The sequence below is a fragment of the Phasianus colchicus genome, chromosome 8 (genome assembly GCF_987193195.1).
Source record: "Phasianus colchicus chromosome 8, bPhaCol1.hap1.1, whole genome shotgun sequence".
In the NCBI taxonomy this organism is placed as follows: domain Eukaryota; kingdom Metazoa; phylum Chordata; class Aves; order Galliformes; family Phasianidae; genus Phasianus; species Phasianus colchicus.
In genome coordinates, this window is record NC_143443.1 from 26324757 (window position 1) to 26348740 (window position 23984).

Genomic DNA, 23984 nt, shown 5'->3' on the forward strand with positions numbered 1-23984 from the left:
CTCTGTGTGAGAAGGCCTCTTCCAGTGTCAGTGGAGAGTTCTGCCAGGGTCAGCCTTTTTTTGAGCAGATCTCACAGCTCCTCAGACTTGACCAGCACCTGGGCATGGGTGGCTGGCTTCTGCATCAGGGTCTGGAAGAGGTTGAGCAAGTGAGCCTACCTGATGCTCAGGGAGGTCTGCGAGTCACAGAGCTGTGCTCCAAGCACACCTGGAGTTGGTTAGCTTAATCTTACAGGAATTATGGGGGGGCGGGACCATCAGATGCCTCCAAGCTGCTTTCACTGGTTCTGGAGCCAGCAGGTGTTTTTCTCCACATGCAGGTAGGAGGGTGGGCTCCTCTTTCTCTCTCAGCTCATTCTGAGCGTGGAGGAGGAAGCACAGCACATCCCCCAGCAGCTGCTGCCTCGTGCAGGTGCGCTCCAGCTCCACGTGCAGGCAGGACTTCTTGGTGGTATCTCCTCCACATTGCCCAGCCCCAAGTGGAAGGTTTACCCTGATGGGGGAGGCCTCTGGCACGAACAGACAGTAGAGGATGTTATATTTACTCCATCCTTTATAGATGCAGGCTGCCCTGATGGCCCACTGCAGGTATAAAATAGTTTTCTGAAATAGTCATCCCTTCTTGGGAGGTTCTGTCTAGTGAAGTTTGAGTGGACTTTGAAATAAGCATCAAGCCCTTGATGAGGGACAAAACTTGCATTTCAGACCTAGATGTGTGATTTTTCTTAGATTTCTTTTATCTCAAAATGTTTAATTAGCATACAGAAATGATGCTTCTAAATGAACAGTATGCACGGGATTTAAGACTCCTGTAAAAGATGTCTCTTGAGCAACCAAGGCAAACTACAGTTGAGACACCTGAGTGTCATTGCTGGTCTTTATTCAACCAAGTAAGCCATGAATATGAGACTCATAGTATTTATATGTTCTTTAGATTAAATCCAAATATTTCCCTTTGCTCTGTGCAATGACAGCTATTTCTTTCTAGCAGGCCTTGTGTTTAATGGCATAAATACCTGCAGAGTTCTGAGGAGCAGGCAACCTACCTTTGGATGGCACTGATAGAGCAAATCTTACTCTTAAAGAAATAAGGATGGTCTCACAGTGCCTGCAAAAATGATTTTATTTCTACTCGAGCAGAAGTGTATAACTAAGATAGAAAGCATCGCTTCATTATTTCTAATTCATTTAACCGCATTTTTAAAATGAAATTATTTTGGTTAAGGTTCTCACTACCTTCCTCTTGTTTATTCCAATTGTGCAACTGATCCCTGCAGGGGGATTCCTCTCTGCCATCCCATAGCATTACCTAATATCTATGCACAGTATTTTGCATGCACATTTTAAAGACCTTTTGGGGATCAGTGACTAGCATGGTGTGCTATGATTTTAAAACCTGAATGCGTTTAAATAAGTGCATTCTTGGCTTTAGTTGGAGATATTGAGGTACTGAAAATGATCCACCTGCAAGAATGTCACCAGCTACAGCTTTGTGATCTGGAATCTTTAATAAACAAGGGAAACCTCATAAAGAATATCCCATTTAAAATACAGCTATAGGCAAACAACAATGACAACAAAAAAGAGCCAATCAGCCAACCTGTATTAAATTAGAATTATTATTTTTTTCAATTTACTTTGTGTCTTGAAAAGAATATCTGATGGTTTTTGGAATGGGCTAAAAATCAGCGGAGATTTATTTTTACATATGGTATTGCTTATTTAGTTTTCTTCCATCTGAAGACATTTCTGGGACAGAAGCTGGGTTCTAAAAACTTGCCAGAAAAAAAATTAAGTAGTCCGTTCTGGGAGTGCAGCTCTGTGGATACATCAAGTGTTACTGAAAACTGCTCTTTCAAACTCTTCCATATGCAGTTCTAAATAGACAGTTATCAGTAAGATTGTTATAGTTGTGATTAGGCTGATTTCATGCTTAGACTTTTTCAAAATATTGCTGGGCTCTATTGGGAGGTATTGGTCTCTGTCCAGTTTCTTTTTCCTTTCGTTTTCCTCTTTCCTGTTATCCTCTCCTGTGTCTAAGGCTGCTTCCCAAGGGTCCTTGAGACACCTACAGCCCAGTAGCAGGTTGTGTGGAGAGCCTGAGATCTGCAGCTGGGAGGCATGTATGCAAATGTTTTGAACATGGTAACCTGCAGGTCTTAAGGGCCTGGGCTTGTTTGTCTTTCTGACTGTTCTAGTGATGCAGTTCCTATTTTCTATACTGTTCCTTTCCTCTACCCCATTAAAAACTGTCTTTTTTTTGTGCTTCTAAATCCCATCACTTGGTTTTGTGCTGAGTCTTTGTAACCCTCCACTCTCATAACCTTTGAAGCTGATTTTTGAGGGTAAGGTTGGGGGTTGTAGCTATTTAAACCCTCAGGTACTCCTGGTTTTAAGCTTCATGTGCACATAGCATCCCTGTGGAAGGATGGTGTGCAGAAGGTACCTTGTGTGCCTCAGGTGATGACTTGATTTGCCACAGGTTCACAAACACGGGTGCAGAAGCTAAAAGAACATGGCATGTGTAGCTGCAAGTCAACCTTGGTTGTCTGGTGCACAGGAAAGCCTGATTTACCAGAACAGCAGTGCTGTGCAACCGTACAGCACTGTGCTGGGAAGGAGCAGGGGGGCTGGTGGATACTTGCATAGGCATAGCTTTAAATACATTTTATCTTTTCTGTCAGATGAGATTCGCTGCCCCCCTTTCTAGCCCCTATAGATGGTTGTTTGTTTCTGAATATTTATTTGTTTGGGGACATTTTTTAATCTGCTTATTCTCACACTGGATCACACTTAACTCCCACTAGCTGTGGAGTAAATTTTGACTTCTGTGTGTAGGTGGGTTAGAATCTGGCCTTTGTGTAAGATGCTGGGGATGGAGACTGCCTCAAGCCTCGTGCATGGCTCAGGACTTTGTGTGGTACAAGTCTACATGTGTGATACAGAGGGCGGATGAGATTTGTTGTGCCATGTTTTGTTAATGTACCAACAGTGAGATTACTCTCTGAAGTCTTTGTGGTTCTGTTGAAATTTTGTCTAGTAATAGTGGAGGGGTAAAGGGAGTGGGTTCTTGCCTTCTAGTAGAGAATATATATTCATATGTTAGATTTTTAAGGAAGGAAAACTGGACAGGGCTGAGCTGTTAGGGTATGCTTCTCTGATAGAGATAGTAAGAGGAATTAACCAACAGTTAGGCATAAGAATGACTTCTCTTTGGGAAAGCATAACGATAGTTTAAGTGTTAGGCTGGGAAAGAAGATCGTAGGTCCGTTCTGTTTCATTAGTTCATTTGGCAAGATAAGCTGTGCTCAGATCCCCCACTGTTACCTGCATGTAACACAGACAGAGGAATGATCTTTTGGAGTGTGATTTGACTGCAGCATCTGTGCATGCTGCAGTCTAAAATTTGTTTGTCAAAGAGGAACCTGTGTAACAGCACCGCTACACTGAACACACGAGGCAAATCACCCCTTAAAATCCTCTTCCTTCTCTAGGTTTTTACCAGGCTGTAGTTGGTTGGAACTGGTTGGTGAGGAGAGCTGTACTCACACATAGCTCCTTTAGACCTCAGCCACATCCCATCTGCCCAGTTGATGTAATTTGCACCAATGGAGTTTGCAAGTACAGGCAGGCAAGCCACAGTGATACTGGAGCTTCCAAACCTGCTGGTATTACATTGTGCTTTTCCTTGTCTTTGTCAATCTACATCAGAAGCTGAGTTTCTGCCACTGATGTAGACAAAAATTACCCAGTGTAGGTGAGGCTCTGCATGCAGTGTCTTCTCAGTGATGTTTGGCTCTGCAGTACTACAGCTGACAGTTTTCCAGAAAGTACAGCAAATGACTTGAGAAATGTCAGTCTCACTCCTTAGTGTGGAACAGGGCCTCCGAATCAGCAGTAGGGCTGATAGAACAGTTTCCATTGTGGAACCCACTGTGTTCCCCATGATTCTGGGCTGAATTTAGACTTCTGATACCTTCAGTAGGTGTAAAATGTAATTTGTTCTTTAAACTGTCAAAGTTGTGCAAAGAGGCTTTTGTGTAAACCAAAAGCAGGCCCAGTTGTTGATGTTATCTGCAACCTAGCTGTAATTTACTGCTCTAGCATCTATCTGCTCTGAGTTATCTGTGGCTGAAGGTTTATAATCCCTTTGTCCTCCGGATTTAGGGGAAGTCTCTGCAAAAGTGTGCTGTTTTGGAGCAGTGGGACTGTCAGTCAGGGCTCGTGCTGTTCATGTTGCAGCATTCTACCCAGGTAGAGCTGTGCTGCAGACAGCAGCATTGCATTACTGACAGCAATTCTGACACAGTGACAAGGAACTGCAGATTTTGGTGCTTATGGTCTTTTGAAACATTAAGGTTGTTAGTTCCAGCTTCTAATGAGGTTTGGTGCCCGAGGATGGTGGGGAGGATATTTGGTCCCTACTTTGCCATTTGTTTCTGGAGCCTGTCTTTAGTGTAGAGTCAGTTCCCTACTTCAGGTAGCATTCCTCATGTGTCAGATGTTTAACTTGACCCGATCCTTTACTTGACAATGGCTTGGTTGTCACCTGTAGCACTGTTCCCATCTGCTCCCTCACTGTGGGTAAGAGTGGCTTTTTCCTTTCTTGCTCCTGGTGGAGCTTTGAAATCATTTTCTGGCCCAGACAGTCCAGTACATCTTCTCATCTCATGCTGCTAAGTTAATTGTCATGTTTGTTGGAGTTCCTGCTGTTGATTATCTCCTGATCCTTCCCGACAAACTTCTGCCCAAATTCAAAAGCTGATTTCTGTTTGTTCTTGAGAGAGTTGGCTTCTGCTCCCTGCCTGCTTTGAACCAACAAAGATAGGATTTGTTTTTATTGACAGTTTTGGGCTCTCTTGACCTGAGAATGGGGCTGTGCACTTGGCGGGTTGTTGCCTGGATCTCTTTTCTCACCTTGGAGGGAACAGTCCTGCTTTTTCCATCCTGCTGGATATGTTCCCATCTCTCATGTCTATGCTGCCTACTGTACTTCCATTCTCTGATAGGAATGTGGTCTCACTTCAGTTCTGTTGCTTCATGAATCCAGTTTGAAGTAGACTTGACAGCTTTCAGCATTATCTTAATTGCTTGTCTGTAATTCACTGTTTCCTTTGTGGCAAGTAGGCATGTGGATTAAGAGCTACACTTTTGCCTCAGTTTTGATTAAAGTTTATCTGCATGAAATACTCAATTGTCTTCTGAACGCTTTTTGTTTATCTCCTTCCACCTTTTACACCATCAGGAAGGGATTAAACAAGTGCTAGAAGTTGTGGGAAGGAACAGACAACATTGGGACTGACTGTTACCCAGTTGCCGTTGCTCTGCTGCTTGGGCAAGGGCATGATGTAAAGGACCGTGGTGTAAGGTGACATGGCACCAGCTCTGGGTTGCCTTTAACTGTTACGCTGCAAATTGCAGCAGTTTGAGCTGCTTCACAAACAGTTTGGCCATCTGAGAGCCATCTGAGGTACCACCTTGCTGCCTTCTTGTGAGTTTCTGCTGTTTGTGAGCCAGAACTGGAAGAACAGAAAGAAAAACAAGCTCTTTCATTTTATCAGCCTTCCTTGATAGATCTCCAGGACAGTAGATCAGCACGATCAGTTGACAGAACACTGGGGTTCTCTTGCTGGTTTCCCTACAGCCTGTGTTAGTCTTTGTGCTTCAGTTTCCTGAAGACAACCTATGGCTAACAGTAGAGTTACTGTATTTCCTGTTTTCAAGTTCTCTTCTCCCTGCCTTCATCTCCAGGAACTGTGTTGCAGCGGTGTTGCTGTAACATGGGAGATAACTAACAAGTCTGAATAGTGAAGGAAATCTGACCTGGCCTAGAGCTGTACAAATGCCATCAGTTTCTTTTCAAACAAAGTCAGTTTCAGTCAAGTGATATTTTAGTCCAAAAGCCTCATTTTCCCCAGTGCATCTGAAGGCAGTTTCTTTAGGTCAGAAGAGGTTGCAGAGAAGAACTTGTTCCCCAAACAGACTTTAGCATTGCAGATGACATTTCTGAAGCGATTTCTGGATGTGACCATCTTCCTCAAAAGGGTAGCATTGTGTGTGGGAAGAAGCATGGTACAAGGCAAAGGGCTGGCATGCTGGGCCCTTGGATCCATTCCTGAGTCTGCCACTGAAACGCTGCAAGATCTGAGCACATCAGGTAACCTACATGGCTCCTACCATCTGTACCCTCCATGGTTGCCACCATCTGTACACTGGGGTAATGCACATGCTTTTTTAATCCTGTTTTCAGGAGGTAGCATTGGTGTTTTGGAGCATGTGACTATTTGAAAGAATATAGAATTTAGGAATCTGAGTCTTCTAGGTAGATTTGAAAATTGCCCTTGTGTCCCTGTCCTCTTTCTGTAAATCATTGTGATTTCTTATCCTACCCTCCAGTATGCTTGAATATTCAACAGAGAAAATGTCGTTAGCAGAGATATTAAGGTGCTAGTGGGAGTTGGATGAAGTCTTTGCTTTGTCAAAGTCTGTGCATTGTTCTACTTAAATAATGCATTTTGCATTGTAATCTGTTTATGGTGATCATGCAGGGAAGCATGTAGGGATGCTGTCCCTGGTAGCACCCGGAGACTAGCAGTGGTGTGAGGAAGTGTCTGGTTCATTGCCCTCACTCAGTGCCTTACTCTTCTCTGTCCACTGTGGAGCCTGGAGGTGCCATGGTGAAGCCACTTGATATTTCTCCTTGTTGTGTCCTCAAAAACATTATTTTGTCGGTGTTTTTAAAATCAAGAATCTGCTTTTGTGTTCATGCTCCTTTGTATCATGGATCACAGTGAATAATCTTGCCTTGGTGAGAAGAAGGAAATCACTTTTTCCTGAACTGTGAAAATCTACTGTAATTTGACTAAATTTTAAGTCTTTACAGAAGTTGTCAGCTGTCACATGTGCAAGGAAGGTGGGCTAGGGTTTCCCTACTGAAATGGCTCAGATGGGTCTTGTGTCAGCCTTTGTGTCTGATATGCATGCACCAGCCCTTTCTGATGTGGTTAACTGTGGGCTGAGAAGGGAAGGAGGTGGTTTTTGTAGAACTTTATTCACTTGTCACTGAAATTAGAAGGCAGGCAAACAAAGCAGTGAATAGCACATAGAACTTACTTCCCTCCCAACCTCTGTCAGCAGTCCTGTGTACATTCAGCAAGCCACTTGAAGCCTGTCTTGTCAAGGGAGACCACCAAACAGTGTATTCTTCTTCTCGTGTTTTTTTTCCATAGTATGAGCCTGGGAGCTGAGCTGCAGAAGTGCTGATGATGCGCAGCCACAGGGAGCATCAGGAGGAGAGGTGCTTTGAACTTACAAAGTAGCTCAGAAAACCAGGCTCTTGGGGATCTGCTTAAAGGCACTGGAGGGAATGAGAACCTGCAACTCTCATTTCCCCATTTCTTGGCTTTCCATTTGGAAAGTGAGGATGCATAGCAGTAAACACACTTGTGAGCTGCTCTTGGTGAGACTGTTGTAAAGCCTGTAAGAAAACCATCGGTTCTGTATTCAGAGCAGGGCTTGGCTTGGGGCCACACATTGAACAATGAGGAGAAAACAAAAAACTGAATAGCTGCTTGTTCAGCAAACTCAGTTCCTCTTGGCCACGCAGGGTGCTGCATGAGGGAGTGTATGCAATGGGGCAGTTTTCCCACAGCTAGAACCAGGCTCTGCACCTCAGGTCTCAGGTGGCAGAGGAGAAGGGCCATGACAGCACGTGGCTCCCAGACTGTAGAGTTGGAAAGGAAGCAAGCAGGAGCATCTCGGTTGATCCCCAGACTGCAGTCATGAATGCAAAACAGCATTCTTGTTTGGTAGCCTGGCTTGGCAAAGCCATCTGCTGCAGTAAGCCACCTTGCCTTGCTAAATTGGGATGTTGGTGGAGTCTGGTGAGCCCAGCTTTGGGGCTGGGAGAAGCTCGTGGTGCTCAGCAAGAGAGAGCTGTCACTCCTTCCTTGTGCTGAGGCAGCAGTACAAGTGACAGTAGGACAGCATGCTCCACTGGGGATTCTCTGTCACTTTATCCAGTGGTGTCTTGAGAGTAGAGCTGGTTCACTTGGCAGCTGGTGAGTAAGACGTGAGGGCCTGTTTAGGTTTGATTTATGTGGGGATTTTCTACTTTCCTTCTTGCAGCATACAATGGTTATGTCAGGCTTTGACTTGGTCCCAAGAGTCAGATGGCACTCATGTCCTTGTTAGGGGTCACCTACCAGGGACAGCCTGAGAACAGCAACCCCCTGCTGCACCATGGCATTTAGGGAATGAGGTTAAGTGCCCTGCCACTGGTTTATTGGGTGGCCTTGGGAACATTATTTCATGTTATGTGTCTCTCCTGCACAGAAAGTGTCAGGGAAGAGTTAATTCCCAAAGTGTTGCAAACAGAATCAGTGTTTATGGGAGTAGGTCCCAAACTGAGAAAGGCTGTGTGGATTTCACTTCTTCAAGGAGTGTGTGCTGTGTATGTTTTAAAGTAGTGTTTGACAGTGTTGCAGGAGGCTTTCAGGACTCCGTGTAGAAGCAGAGGGGTGGACGACTTTCTGTAGTCGTTGTGAACCACGTGAAGGAGTTCTTTTCTCCTTGTTGGGATGCAAACACGGTGGGGCCATTTCTCCTTTTCCAAAGATGAAAAAACAGGAACAGATGCCAGGATGGCTGTGTCCCCTTCTCTGCTGGAGACTGAGAATGTGAACTTTCGAAACTGCCTGACTTGATCCTGGGAAAACAGCTTTGATCAGAGCCTTGGGAGGAATCTGATACCATGTCAGTCTAAGAGCGACAGAAAGACTAGCCAGAATTTGGGGCCAGGTTAATCTGGTGCATCTCCACTGACGTCAGTGAGAAGGTGAAACAGCCTGTTCTGTCTCCTCATTTCAGTTCCTTGTGGAGAAGCTTTTTCTCTGGACATCAAGGCCAGACAGCGTAGGAGGATCATGGAATAGCAGTGACTGAGATACCTTTTGTCTTTGTGTTGCTTGCAAGGAAATGTTTTGTTAGATTTGCTGCTAAGTGAGGCTGAGGTGAGTCTTGTTGGGCTTGAGGCTGGTACTTGTGGTGGGTTACTCCCACAGGCAAGGTGGACTCACAGCTCTCTCAGATACAGCCTTTGCTCATCTCTGCCTTGGCAGGAAGATTTGACTCGTGCAGCAGCTGTGAACCAGTCTATCACTTGCCCTACCATTGGGCTGAAAGCCTCACCCCATGCTGCTCTCAGAGCTTTTCTGCAGGCTTCCCAGCCTGCAACTTGTGGATTTAGTTTCATACATGGCTCACAGTGTTGATCCACTGCTGTTTTAAACTCTGGCAGAACACTGGGTTTCTTCAGCCAGGTTTGCTTTTGTGGACACAGGTGGATGTGAAAAAGAACAAAGCAATTAATCAGCCTTCCTTTTTGTTTGTTTTGTCCTGTCATCTGCCTGCTTCTAATAGCAGTCATTTCTGTGAAAAGCCTTGAATAAAAGAAAGGGCAGTACCTTAGTTCATTGGTTCCAGAAAGGTGGTTTGATTTTTGGCTTGGAGAATGGTAGAAGATGTTTCTTGGGGGGGAAGTTGGTGGCCAAGTGAATGAGGGTCAACGGAATGTGGGAATGAGGGTCAACGGAATGTGGGAAAGGTGTGGAGAATGAAGGAGAAGATTGTGGGTTTTTGTTTTTTTTTTTTAATGATGATGCAGAGATGACTGCATGGGCAGAATGAAGTAAGAGAAAATGGTTGTCCTGCTCTGGATGTTCTTGCTGTTTTGCTAAACGTGATTCAGGTAACCGTGCATTAGTTTTCACAGATGGATGGAGTATTTGTTTACTGATTAACTTCTTGCTAAAGCAGAGTGGGGTGGAGTGAGTTAGATATCACTTGGAAGATGAGTGCTGGTTCTGTGTTGGATTAAGGACGTGCATTGGAGGGGGCTCTGGGTGGTGGAAATGCAGAGCTGCCCTGGGGCCAGGCACACCCAGAGCAAGGCTGGATGTAAGCAGACGCCAGGGTTTGGATCTCAGTGCCATCACTGCACGACTCTTTGTTGTTGTTTTCCCTCTAGGAAAGTTACCTCGGTGAGAAATCAAAACAAAATGCAGATATGCTGGCAGTGCATTTGTTGGGCTGTTTATCAATATCAAATGTGTAAAACACAAAGGTCAGCTGTGTTTAATGTCATGTGGCAGCTTTATGATTTTAATTACAGTAGAGAAGTGACAAACTAATTCATTGCTCTTTAGAGCCTGTTCCTCTCTGACGCTGTTCTGCTGCCTTACCTGTGCTTGGGGAAATTTCAGCTGCCTGTACTCTGGCAGGAGGGATTCTATTTAAATAAAGACAATGAAGTAAAGCATTCAATGATCTGCAGTGTTTCATTGAGGGAGTTGAGGTAGTTCAGTGTTTCAGCAACACCTTGCTACAACGTTGGGTAGCAATGTTGCAGGGATAATCACAGTAACTGATGCAAAGAGGTTGGTTCGTGGGGACCTTGAACTGCCATGACTTATAAGTGCTTCCTTTTTGCTTGCTATTTTGTATGCACTTCAAGGTACCTGGGGTAGAGATGGATAAACTTCAGTTTCTTACAGCTTTTGTCATTTAAACTGCAGTGGGAACTATTCTGCTATTTCTGTTGTTTTCTTGGCTCTTTCATGTTGAGCCTCTGAAACTCTTTCATGATCTCTTCCTGAGCTGTTTTCAAAATGCATTCAGCTGGCTCTTCCTCCTTATGTACCATTTGAGTTTTTAGGGAGAGTTACCAATATAGATGGTTTGAATTTATTATCAAAGAACTGACTGCTGTAGAAACCTGCTTTTAAAGTGTGTGCGTGCGTGCGTGTGTGTTTGGGCTTTTGTTTTCCTGTCTGTGCCTGCGTGGCTGTGGCTTTAGCTTTGCAGGCAGGGCAAGGACCTGCTTGCCCTGTTCTACTCCATGCTCAGCAGCCGTGTCCTCATTTTACTGCGTGACACAAACAGGGCCCAACCATCAGCAGCAGCAAAGCAACATCACGCTGTGTGCGCCATTTCCTTGCTGTTGTAAGAGTGACCCTGAATGTTTCCTGTGTGTTGCAATGGCTCACAACTGTGCTGGTCAACCTGCTCAGAAAGCTGGTGGTGGCCTACGGGAATGGAGCTTTGATTTCAGTCTTGTGGTTGATGAGACCATCTCAACTAGAGATCCAGCTATGTTTGTTTCTGTACCTATTTGAGTTGTTTTCTAACGCAGTAGCAGTAGAGGTTCCCATGCTTTTTTCCACTTTGCACTCAATGCTGTCCTTGTTTAACTCCAAATAAATCTTAGTAACATGTGCAGCCCAAAGATGGGGAGAAGATTAATCTCGATCAGGAGCTACAGAAAATGAATTATGAACAGAGAAGAGAGAGGGTTTTTCTGTATCCGTCGTCTGAGCAAAGGGAAACTGGCACAGAGAACAAGAGGCAGTGAATTGTAGTGGTGGTGCTGGGGAGCGGTGCTAATTTTTTTTCCCTAATTTTGGATGAAAGGAAAGATTATATTTTTCCGAGTGTCCCCAGTAAAATTAAGCAAAGCATAGGCAGGTGAGAGGCAGCATTCCTGTAGGATTCATTCAGTGTAGCTGAGATTTTTTTTCTTTGCATTCAGCTGCAGTAGTAGCTGCATTTGAGGGAACCGATTTTTTAATAATTTTTTTTTTTCCTGTCACTGATATGGTTAAAAGTCACAGCATAAATTTCCTGACTTGGTGAAAAGCCTCTGACCCCTCTCAGTGGTGTTGTTCATCACAAGGCAGATAGGTAATAAAGAGTCTCGTATGTGAGAGGAGTATGGAGAACCTGCTGTTTTAATTTTGTTCACAGCAGTGGGCCAAACTTTGTTCTTTCAGTGCTGGCCTTGATAATTGGCTCAAAATAATATAGGAATTCAAGCCATTGCATATCTCTGGCTTTATAACTGCTAATGTCATAGCCAAGAAGGCTGCAAAGTCTCCTGCAGGAGCATGCAGTAAATAAGATCCATAAACGTGTTCCAAAAAACATGTTGGCCCTGGTGGCCTCAGCTCAGCCACCAGTGGGTAGATTTGCATCCGAGATGTGTGGACAAGGGGTTTTTTATCCTCCGTGGGGAATGTGGGTTTGGGTGAATTTCTGGACTGAATTTGTGTTGTGTTGAGTTGAGGTGCCACTCCTAAGGGACCCCCTGTTTTCTGAGGGGTCAGGTGAAAGCAGTTGCTTTGGGAGTTTCCTTTACTTTAGGAATTTGTCTTGCCTTAGGAACATCCTATATCCTGCTGTACAGGGTACATTGCTCAGATGTACCATTAATTTGAGTTTTTGTTGTGGTTTTTTTTCTGTCCTACAGTTGAGCTTAGGTGGTTAGGTTTTTTTCTTCTTTTTTTCCATCCACCCCCAACTCTCAGGCTCAGCAAGCTGAGACTCAACTGCATTTGTTTTTGCAGGCATTCACACACACGTCATCCTTACTAAGGTTCTGGCACCTGTTAGGTGCTCCTCCTTCCTGGTTTTAGAGAAGCATTTAATTATGACAGGGTTTCCCTTGGAGCACATCCTTCGTTCAGTTCCCTAATTGTAGAATTCTCTGTGGGATTCTCCAGATGGGGGATAGAGGATAATCTTCTCAGAGCTCCGGAAGAAATGTGATGCCAAATTACAGAAAATAGATCCTTTTTATTAAGCTCTTGGGCTCCTTTTACTCTTATTTTAAGGTGACCTTCTGTTAAAGGGAAATGCTGGGTAAATGGCTATTTTAAATAATCCTCAACAACTTCACCCAGGTTTCTAATAACACCATTAAATTAGAAATCCTGAAAGGCTTTAAGTTTAGGTATTTTTGATTAGGTTTGTTTTTGCTACTCTTGCAGTCATCACAGGCAGGAGAACAGACTTGCTTGTTTCCCTTTTGTTTCAGCTTGGTCTCAGTTTCAAGCTGTGAGCTGTAAATGGGGAAGTTGTAAGCAGGTATACAGACCAAGCCTCCTCCTTTGTCAAATGGTCTCAGTGCCACTTGAAGGGTCACTCACTTTGCTGCAAGCCACTGCTGTGACGGTGCTGTTCGTGTCCCACAGGGGTTTCCAGGCATCCTAAAAGTACCACTCAGCACTGCTGATGTTTGCAAACATGGCTCTGCTGGTCATCCTATTTCATGCCCAAATGCTGACCATATCTGGAGTTCTACTAAGCTTGATAAATCCAGCATGTGACCGCTGAAGGTCTCCGGGGGTTGTCTTTACAGAGCCAGTGCTGCTGGAAGGTCCCCAAGTATTTAATGTGCATAAATGAACGCACCACTAGCTCCTGTGTTAGCAGATGATGGCAGTATTTTTACAGGGTAGATAGGTACACTGAACAAAGGTATGCCCTGGCCAGAGCTGGTAGCAGAGGCAGAATAACTTGGAAGTGGCTGGACCTCTATTCTAATCACTGCTTTTCTATGGAATTTTGTGTGCTTTTTAGTCTCTTGGCTGCGTTTTGTATAGCACCAGACTTGTACATATCAGGTAAATATAGACTGAGGAGGGGAGGAATCTTGTCAGCAGGGAGTGAGCAGGGGGGTGATACCTATGGGCTTTAATGTAGGAGGCTGTTGGGCTTTATTGCTAAGATACACCGCTGGGGATGTGTACAGCTTTCAGTGATTGAATTCTCAGCACCATAGTTCAAAGGTGGCTAATCCAAATTTTTGTTTATCTTCCAGGTCTACGCACAACGAACTAGAAAAGAACCGGTAAGTAGCTAATGAGCCAAATTCTAAGAAATGCAAGCCTGGTGAGTGCAGTGTGTTTTAACCTTACCACACGCAGGTGTTGTTTGATCTGCTTAGGCAGCTGTGAATGACCACTGTGCATCACATAGTTCTAAAACTGAGAGGAAGATACAAAAAGATCTGAAAAAGAAGCCTTGTTTTTATTTCTTTTTGCTATCTGAAAAGGCAAGAAGTGACCCAGTTTTGTGACTAATCTGTATGCAGAGTAAATACTGTTCTTCTCCTGACACAGTGAAATCTGATTGGGGCACTTTCCATACATGAGGTTGCTACGGGATCAGGTTTCTTGGGCCCAGGGTAATATGTGTTACCATGAAGTGAAGGGCAGAGCCCATTTGCTCTGCACCCTCTCATTCCCGCCCCTCTGCTGGGCTGTAATAATCTCTGCAGCACAGAAGCAAATGCCATTGTCCAGAGGCTCTGAGGTCTGGTGAGCAGCGCGCCTGTGGGGAGTCTTTCCTCTAACCTGTTTTAGGATTGAGCCTGTTTATCCTTGAATCTGGAGTTTTAGCAAAGCTTGCACTTCTGTTACTTGGCCAGCTCTGCTATATGACTCAACCCTTTTGTAACAGGAGTTAAAGTAAGATAAATACCATTGAGACAAGGGGAGCTAATTCACACACAGATCAGATTATCGCCTTCCATTCAGGATGCTATAGTTAAGGTTGTGTCAGGGTTTCCACTATAAACTTATTGTGGCTCTTCTGAGGGATTTGTGTGTGCGGAGGGTGGGGGGGAGGTTGTTTGTGTTTTTTGTGGCTGTTGGAACAAAGACAGCGTTCTGGCCAGCTGCTCCTGTGAAGAAGCCCCCAGGGTGGGAAAGCTGAGTCTAAATAGGTTGATTGCCTCTTCTTTCCTTTTAGCAGCCCTCATATGATGGGATGGGGGCATTACAAGGATGGCCAGCTGTGCATTTAAATTCAGGCAGGATCTTCCCATGTAGCATCAAGAGAGTTGGAGCTGAGTATTCTATATACCATGTTGCCCTCTACTTCCCATGCATCTGGGCCTTCTAAGAGGCAGTGTTGCATGGCATGGGTGATTTCTCCCTGACTGTGGTTGTACCTCCTACAGGAGGTAGCCTACAGAGTTGTCACGGCCCTGCCTTTCCAGGGTGACGCAGGGAGGTTTTCTTTTCAGCTATGTTGCTTTCCCTTGAGCCTTTACCTCTCTGATAGGGCTCTGCTAAAAAGTGCTAGCCCGTGGATTTTCCAGTGCTCTCTGCAGCTTTATTCAACAGCAAAAGAAAGAAAATGGGTTGGACCCAGAATGGAGGTTGCTTTTTTCTCCATGACAACAGTAAACCGTCACTAATTTTCAGTGTACTTATTTGCATATCTAATTGTTACAGCAAATGCTGCTTGCCCTGAGCTCAGCTTTAGAGCAGAGTTGTCCTCATCTTTGCTTGTACCAATGCAGTCTTCTCACATAGGCCCAGTTTGTGTGGAACTGTAACCATCTTTTTCTGTTCTCAGGCTTGTGGGGCAGGCAGTGAGCTTCAAACTCTGTGGGTGAGATCTCTTAATGCAGATGTGTGCAGCTGATCAGGCTGTAGCATGGGCAAACTTAGCCAGACCCCAAGGTGGCTGCACTGGGTTTGCAGTGTTTATTATTTATAATTGGGCAATGAGTTTTGTACTAGAAACATTTATTTTCAAACTCCATGGCAGTGTTTTCCCAGTCAGTGAGATTGCTTCCCAGTTTCACCATGTTTTATTTGCAGCATTCTTAAGTTTGTCAGTGTCTCCAGTCTTAACTGTGGCAAAAATAAAAGCCCAGATACTAATGGCTTTGTGGCTGGCAGGTGCTCATTTTCCCTATTATTTGAGATTATTCCTTTTGAGTCTCACTGTTATCTCCATTATTGACACACTGTAATTTTCAAAATTGTCCACTATTAGGTCTCTGACTCTGTTTTTTTCCCCCCTTCTGTCTGTGAACAGCAGCCGCCTTCTACTCAGTTAAGTTGTGATTTAACCCCTTCAACAAATTAGTTTCTTTCAAGCAGTAGCAGGAGATGAGTGCAAAACCAAAATGCTGCTCTTTTCCTTTTTGAATAAGCAATTATAACTTGGACTCGATTCTGCAGAAGTTTCAGTGCATCAGGTTTAAGAATCATCTACTTCGTGGTGTCCAAAAGTAACTAAAAATATGTTTTCAGAAACTAAAGCAGTGTCTTAAGCTGCCCCTTAAGTATGTAAACATTTCGTAAGTGCTGGAGTGGTTCTGCTAAGGAGGTGCTTGATTTGGTACCGAATGCTAACGGTAATATTGAATTGACTTCTCTCTCTGCTCTGATATGTTACTGGTTTTGTTGTTTTTTTTTCTGTCTGAAGAGATTGCAGTGACGTTTATATAAGGGGCTTTGTTTGATTTATGAAAGATTAAAGTTAATTTATAGTTATTATCTGTCATTAATCCTCATGTTGGAAAATTGTTTGTGTTTTTTATTTAATGGGTATGTGTTACAGTTTCCCTCTGCCCAGGATGAGTCATAGCTTGCATTTAAGCAAGAAGCCAGAATTGTGTTTTTTGTATGCTGCAAGGCATAACTAAAACAATACTTCTTACTATCTTAACACGCCTACCAAAAACTGATTGCTAAGCAATACCCCCATCATTTTCTGAAAGAAAACACAATAAAGCAAGTGAGTGAAATACAAACCCTGGTAGTGTAATATTTTCTCCAAAAGGTATAAAAAACAAACTTCAGGCTTAAGTTAATGTGTGTGTGCATATGTCTTATAGCAGAATGAACTGCTGTTTGTGAACATTTCAGACACAAGCCTTTTGGAAGGATGTGGTCAGTGTGGTGCAAAGAGAAGTTACGCAGCACAGAGATGGCTTTCCTGCTTTTCTGTGAAGTGGCAGTTCTGGTAGACCAACGTGGGGATGCCTGTCAGACGAGTTGCATCTCCTGGTGGAATGAGAGATGTTTACAAAGCTATTGATCAGACTGCTTTCTTTCTTTTTTTTTTAAATCTTTCTATATATTCTAGATTGACCTATTTGTTTTAGTGACAATTGCATTATAATTACATGCATTATAATAACAGTAGACAGAAGTGAAACAAACTTGACTAACTGGGTGCGGAACAAGTTATTAGGGCAGATTTTGGTTTTGGTAACAATAATGTAGCTCAAAAGATAGATCTGAGGAGGGAAAGAGACACTGGGACAACCATTGAAATCAGAATTTTCTGGAGATACCAGATTTTGTCTCAGGTAACTTGTTTAAAACAAAAAATGATCTACTTCTAAGTCAAGTTGAAATGGCGTGAGTTTATTGAGAAAGCACAAAGTAAAGTGCTGTAAGATCCTCTCTTTTGAGATGATCAGAAACAAAGCAAAGAAGACACGTGCAGCAGTGATCAACTGCTGTAGTTTTTAGACTTTCTGTCTCTCATCTGGATCTTCCTTCTGTCTTCTGTGATTCCCCCACTCATTCTCATTTTAAGCATGAGACAGACTGTTAAATGCAGAGGATTTCTCTAAGTTGGTCTCTCATATGGAACTGACAGTTATGCTATGTTACGTAGTTGAGGTAGCAGATAAGATAAAGGAAAAACCTACTGAATTTTGGGGAGAAAACCATGATCTGGGTCAGTTTGCACTGAAACATGGGGCTTTCTGAGGCTCCCAGCAATGGCACAATCTGATTCTCTTTCTGCAGAACAGGGGCTTGCTTGAGTGTGTCTGTATTAGCGGGGGGGGAAGCGTTTGACTACAGAACATAGTGCACTGCTGCATTTAAATAGTTTGGGTATTAAATAGTGTGGATGTGCTGTCTAGGCTGGAAGATGGAGGGAAGGGAAATGAAAGTGTAGTGAATCCTTGCTGTTCTGAGTAAACAGGGATGATTGTGCTTTTGTTGTGCTACGTATGCTTGCCAAGGCAATCTGATCAGTGTTTGTCTTGAAGTAACTAATCAAAGTGGTGTTGAATTCACTGCTATTTATCCAGGAGAGCTGGAACAAGAAACTAATCCAGTAAATTTCATTTGTTCTCTGGAGTGGTCTTTGTTTTTATGTTAGCATACATTGACGGTACATATTATTTTCCTCATTTATAAAGCTTGGAACCTGTGATGTTCCCTGCAGTCGAAACATGGCCAATGCAGCTGAGCATGCATCTTTTTTTGACACATCCAAAGGTCGGAGCGTGCCACAATCCAATTTGCTCCTTGTGGGAACTGAGGCTGAGCCCTGCTGTCTCCATGGCCAGCACAGAACAAGAGCTGGAGGTAGCTAGCTGTCTTCAACTGCTGTTTGGATGACAGATGCATTCATTTTCAGCTGGGACCAACAATTTTCAATGAGCTGAAAGATGCTCCACTCTATTAAGAGACCTGTTTAACTTACACTACCATGCCTGTTTTTGTTTAACCTTCAGAAAGGGAAGTCTAGTTTCTGGAGTAAGGTTATCAGAGAGGTGTTGATCCTGCATACATTCAGGTTCAGTCATGGTTGTTTAGTGTCACTTTGCCTTTTGCTACAGTGCTGTTACTTTTCTGCATTGCTCCAGGAACACAGCAGTCAGATGCTGTGATACTGGGATCTGATCTCTTTGACCCCCACACTTGTTCATGCAAAGTGTCCCCTTGTGCAAAAGCAATGTTTCAATTCACTTAGAGTCAAAGCTCTGCAAAGGTTTTGTTTCACATTTGCTGAGCAGCAGAACATCTTGAACTGAGTAAAGCTGCTGAAAAGGGAAAGTTAGTTTCCATGCCAAAATTCAAAGGAAACAAAACAATCTTCATTTTGTTGGAAGTTCTTCAGCACTGTTCATATTTGAATTTCAAGTTTCAGTATTTGTTTGCTTATTTGTTTTTTTTGTTGTTGTTTTTTAAATTCAAAGCAATGCATTGAGGAATAGATGCCTACATGGCTTCCTTTCTGCTCCTAGATCTTTCCACTACTCCTATAAATCCAATAGCAGATGGAAAAGGAAGAGGAAAAAGAACAATACTACTATTTTGAATAAGCTATCTCAAAGCAAACTGTTTCAGCAATGTTGCACAGTAAAATCACTGTCACATGCCAGTTCTCAAACAGTATCACAAACCCCGTCTCAACTAGGATGTGTTACAGGGACACTTTCTGGTATGTTTCCCCCCAGAGTATGGAAAGGAATGTTAGCACAGTCTGCTTGACCTTGGCTATAATGGTTTGATGCTGAGAATTCATTTGTCCATTTGTGTGCCAGAATGGAGACCCCACTCTCAGAAGAAGCATACTCGTATGGCAAGGCCTCCCTGCTTTTGCTGGCTGAGTTCTGGCATTCAGCATCCTGTACCTACAATCTCCAGAGCGGTGAATAAAAGAGGAATCAGTTTTACTGGTTCAGAGCTTCAGAAGGGGGGTCTGGTCACTTCTGTGAATGTGTAATGAAAGCAGTCAGATGTACTTAGAAAATATCTAATTTGGAGTCTGTCATTGCCAGCTTTGGTTCTTCAATCTCTTCCCAAATATGTGTTCTTCGCATTTTACTTGGGGCTGTTGCCACAGTTGTTGAGGTTTTTCTTCAGGCTGAACCAACTCTGTTTCTGTTTGTTTATGGATGTCCTCAAAAAATAAAGACCAGGCAAATCCACCCTGTAAACACTGAGCTTGAACCAGGCCAAGAGTCTGGTCTTAAGTAGTAAGTCAAGCATTCAGCTTTCTTAACTCAGTTTTCAATCACATCAGGGTACTGTACTTGCCATATCTCTCCCAAATGTGCCTCTGGAGACTTTGCAGGTTTGTTGGTTTTTTTTTTATTATTCTTTTTTTCGTGGAATGCTGTCTGTTGAAGTGTCGAGAGCCAGAAATTCTGATGCAACAAATTATCTTGTTCAAGAGACTACTGCTGCTCATGGGCCTGAAAGCATTACTAGTAAATACCACTTGGGACTTTCTGTCTACAAGAAAGTAAGGTAACAGTGGTAGTTTTTGAGGTAGATTACGTGTTGACTGCAAGTTTCAGTACTTTGTACTCTTGGGGTAGAAGCTAGCATTGCCCGCAGCTGTGCGTATGTGATGATCTGTATCTGTTTCTGATGCATGTGTTTAAGGCACTCTAGCAACGTATCCCATGCAGCCTAGTGATAAGTAAAGGAAAATTTGGTGTGGAATAGGAAATGTAGGTAGGAAACTTTCACACTCTCCGTTGTGGATGTTACAGCATTGAGAATCTTTATGCTTTTATGATACTTCAGTAAGGGGAGGGAAGGAGTTAGGCACCTGCCTCTACTCCTCCTTGCCCAGAGCTGGGACACGCTGAGTGATGCTGTCTGGCTGCCCTTGAGTCTCCTCCTGTTTGAAAGGAGAAGAGTGACACAAGGTGAAGTACCTTTGCTGTTGCAGGAGAGTAGCAGTGCTCTGTGCTGTATGATCTAGCCCCTTGATTTGGAAGCAGGTGTGCAACAAACTTTCCCAGCCTTGTCTGGGAAATGAAAGCAAAGTGCTTTGCCTGACTGTTGCTGTGGTTGTTGCCTGGCTGCGAACAGTGCTGAGCAGTTTGCATAGCTGTGGGCAAACAGACCGGGCAGGTTTCCTTCCAAAGAGCACATGAGACAACCATAAAACAATTAAATGGGCAGTGTGCAACCAAGGGTCAGAAATTCCCCTCCCATAAAACCACTGGATAATATAGACAGGGCCAAGCCAGGGCTACAACAGAACATAGTGATGGGGAGACACCATGGAGACCCAGGGGAATCATAACCTGCCTCCCTGTGTGTCTGAAGAATTTGAATTTGTGTAGAAATACAAATTATATCTGGCACTCTTTGTGCTTGCTCTTTGGTAAATCCTTGCTGTGTCTTTGCAAAGTGAGAGTATCCCCCTTAAGAAAGGTGGCATTTAACCTGCCAGATGCAGACTCTCATAGAAAGTTTTGGGATTCCTCTGAGTTGGGAGGAATGCTGAGGATTTGCTGGATCCCAGCATGGTGGCATGAGTCAGGTCTTCTGCCCAATAGACCATCAAAAAAATTAATGGCTGTCTTTTGAGGGTACCCTTTATGTATACACTGCTGCTTAAGCATCACTTTCCATTAGCTCTGTAATAAGATTTTCTGTCCCTCTTGCCTGTTAATTATTTACCTTTGAGAATGTGTTCAGAAAGCAGCATGCATGGCTTAAAGAAAAATGAAAAGCTTCTGCCAGATGCCTTTTGCACTTATTTTTTGCCCAGGAGTCTGAGAACCAGAATCTTCAAGGTGAAAGAGGGATTGCCATGAATGGGAGATTTCACAAATGGGCAATACAGAATTTGAGGCAGGAGAGGGAATGTAGCACTTGCATAGCAATCTTGTAGCTGCATACAGAAGAAATTCTGCCCTTGAGAGGCTGAGGAAAAGGTGGAGACACAGCAGAAATTGATACAAAAAGCTCATGCACTGGAACCTCCAGTGGAAACAGGACTTGAGCTTGAAATGCAGAGTTACTTCAACAGAGTCTGTGTGTAGTATCAGTGAGTTCATGTGTGGTCCGAGCTGATAACGCTGTGCCTGATAGGGGTGTGGTTTTATCATGGCAGGTAGTAAACAGCTGCACAAAACTTAGTCATGCTTATAAAGTGAAGTGCAGCCTGCTATCTCTGGGGCGACTGGTTGCTGAGCTGGGGTGGAATATCTAAAAGCATCTGAATCATTTAGAAGCACAGCTCTTAATGACCTTCAAATAAATACTTGCTCCTCTGCTTGGGTACCCAGTGCTCCCATTGCTTGTTCCTACAGTGCTGCAGCTGTGCATGGTCGTTTAGAGAGCAGTGCCAAGGGCTCCTACGCTCAGTGCCTTGCTGTCCAGTTCAGAGCATGATACTACAACGAAGGGAGGGTGTTGATGGGTGCCACACTTGCATGTGAATAAGTGGATGTATTTTTAGAGGAAGGGCAAACATCTTTTTATAAGAGTAAAGGCTAGCAAAAACACATACCTATTAGAGGAGTATGTGGACAGGAGTGATGTCAGAATCTATTTTGGTGCTTGTGTGTGGGTAGACTTCTCTCTGAGCAGCCCAGGAGAAAAAGGGAACAGAGCAGGAGGGCTGAGAGGTGAGATGAACTCTGAGGACCTTGGGATTGACCCCAGCTGTGAAGATTCTGGTCAGAGTGTCTCAGGACCTGAGTGCAGACAGCTGTCAACACTTCATCTCGTTCCTTCTCTCTTTCTACTCAAAGCTGGATTATGCAGGAAGGATTGCTCAGGCTCTCCGTGACCTTGGAGATTCAGGGTGGTATGTCCTGCACCTTATTCTCTCAGGAGGGACTTTCCAATGCTACTTGAAGGCACAACTTCTTGAACACTTGGGGTAATTCACTGTAATTTGTCAAGGCCGAAGTTGATTTCTTCAACAGGAAGGGTTCTATTCCTTCTGGAAACTCGGGGGGATTTTTCTGAGTTCTGAGAAGGGAAGCTGTGTAGCAGAAATTAGAGGTTAAAAAGAGATTGCTTTGTATCTTCCCTGTCTTTAATTCCCACCTACTTGGCCTTGCTCCTCAGGGCAGGTTGAGCTGTGCGTTGCCCAGTCACAGTTTGCCCAGCTGTGTGGGAATCTTCCATACAGCTCAGAGAATGCCATTCATTAGCTACACTTCAGTAATGTCAGGAGGCCAAATGTGGGGTGAGTACTCATGCTTGCACAGATGCACCCAGTTTACGTGCAAGGACACACAAAGAGCTTGCAGTTAAAATCTATGTGCCCATTTCTTTTTAAAAGGAGAAGGCAGAATCCCAGCTGTGTATACAGCGTGGTTTTTCCCTTTGATCTGTGTTTGTTTCCAGTGTTCTCATAGCCTGGATCCTGGCACTCCTCAGAGCTGGCTGCTCTTTTGCCTGCTTGCAGCTGCTGCAGAGAAGCTAGCAGGGGTGGCTGTGGCATAGCTAGTTTCTGTCATTGACTGGGGGATCTTTGCTCTTCCCTGTGCAATAAAAACTGCAGTAGGCAAGGAGGAGTGAGAGCAGTGGCAGCTGAGACTATGCTGCCTGCATTCTTGAGGTCCCCCCTGCTTCCTTCTGTTTCTCATCTAGCTTGGGACGTTCTCATGACCCACTGCTTGCTATGACTTCTGCTTCCTGGCACCTCCCTCCTGTTTCCTGCTACCTGCTGTAGTGCACGTTTCTCTTCAGCTGATTCTTCCTCAGCCAAACCTGATCTGGAAAATTACAAGTCATAGTGCTATCACAGCATCTGCAGAGCCTCTCGGTGTTTGCTTTCTCCTGTATTATCCTCACCAACCTGTAGGGTAGGGATTTGATGCATGCTGGTACTGGAAACTTTGCCTTGCAGATGTCTCCTGGTTCTCCCTTTCCCTCTGGCTGCCTATTTGCGTACACGTGGCATCACTGCCTCTTCCCAGCTGCACACAGCAGCGAGAGCTGCCATTGCAGAGTAAGTCCTGCTCTCTCACCAGGGCTGTAGTTCAGAGAGACAAAATTCCCCTTTCCTTTCAGAGCAGTGGCTCTGCAGCTGGCTCAGACCTATGTATGCCTAAAAGAGGGCAGGAAGCTGCACCCTTCCAATTTACACAGCATTTCACAACATTATCAGAGATGGGGTTGAGGCCTGCACAGTTCATCTGGTACCCCCGAGGAGGATAAGCTCCATCTAAACCCTTACCTGACAGATGCTTATCTAACATGGTGCTAAAAGCTTCTGACAGCAAGGCTGCCTAGGGAAGCCACATTGTGTTGATCAACTGCTGGTACCACTGGAAAGCTTTTCCTAATATCTAATTAAGAAAATGTTTTCAGCATTGTTCTAGGAATGAAAAAACACCTGAAGTTGAGTGCCTTTGTGTTCAAAGGGGAGAGTCCTGGACGCTGTATATAGTCATCAGTTTTCACAGCAAGAATAAATGCTAGACCCCAGAAGTACGCTGAGGAATTCTGGTGGAGAAAAAGTACCAGCATTCCTCTTCCCTTTTCCCAGTACACGTGTTTGCCACTTCATCTACCCAGATGAGCAACTTTAATGCCAAAAGAAGTAGGAAAGTGCCTGGGAACGCTATGTCCCCAGTGCATATTCTATGTAATACGACTCCCTAAGAAAAAATGCAGATACTGTTCTGGACAGCATGAACTCTTTTAAACTTTTGTTGGCTTGGAAAAGCAGCTTACAGGCTTGTTGTTCATTGGGAGAAGCGCATATGGGGATGTATTTCAGTGAAGGGGTTACTAAGGGGGGAGAAGAGAAATCTGTGTTGTGCTGTACTTGTGGAAAGCATGCTAAGGCCCTCTGGAGGCGTGAGTGTCTCTTGGAGTTTCTTCAATGCA

General features: G+C 44.1%; 1 protein-coding gene across 2 annotated transcripts in view; it reads left to right on the plus strand.

The window, feature by feature from the left end:
* The window catches only part of MXI1 (MAX interactor 1, dimerization protein), a 50822-nt gene that overhangs the window by 11303 nt on the left and 15535 nt on the right, over positions 1–23984 (plus strand). For both annotated transcript variants that reach the window (XM_031597502.2, XM_031597504.2), the window contains exon 3: positions 13658–13687. In XM_031597502.2, coding sequence (XP_031453362.1) covers positions 13658–13687 — 30 coding nt within the window. The remainder of the gene's footprint in view (positions 1–13657; positions 13688–23984) is intronic.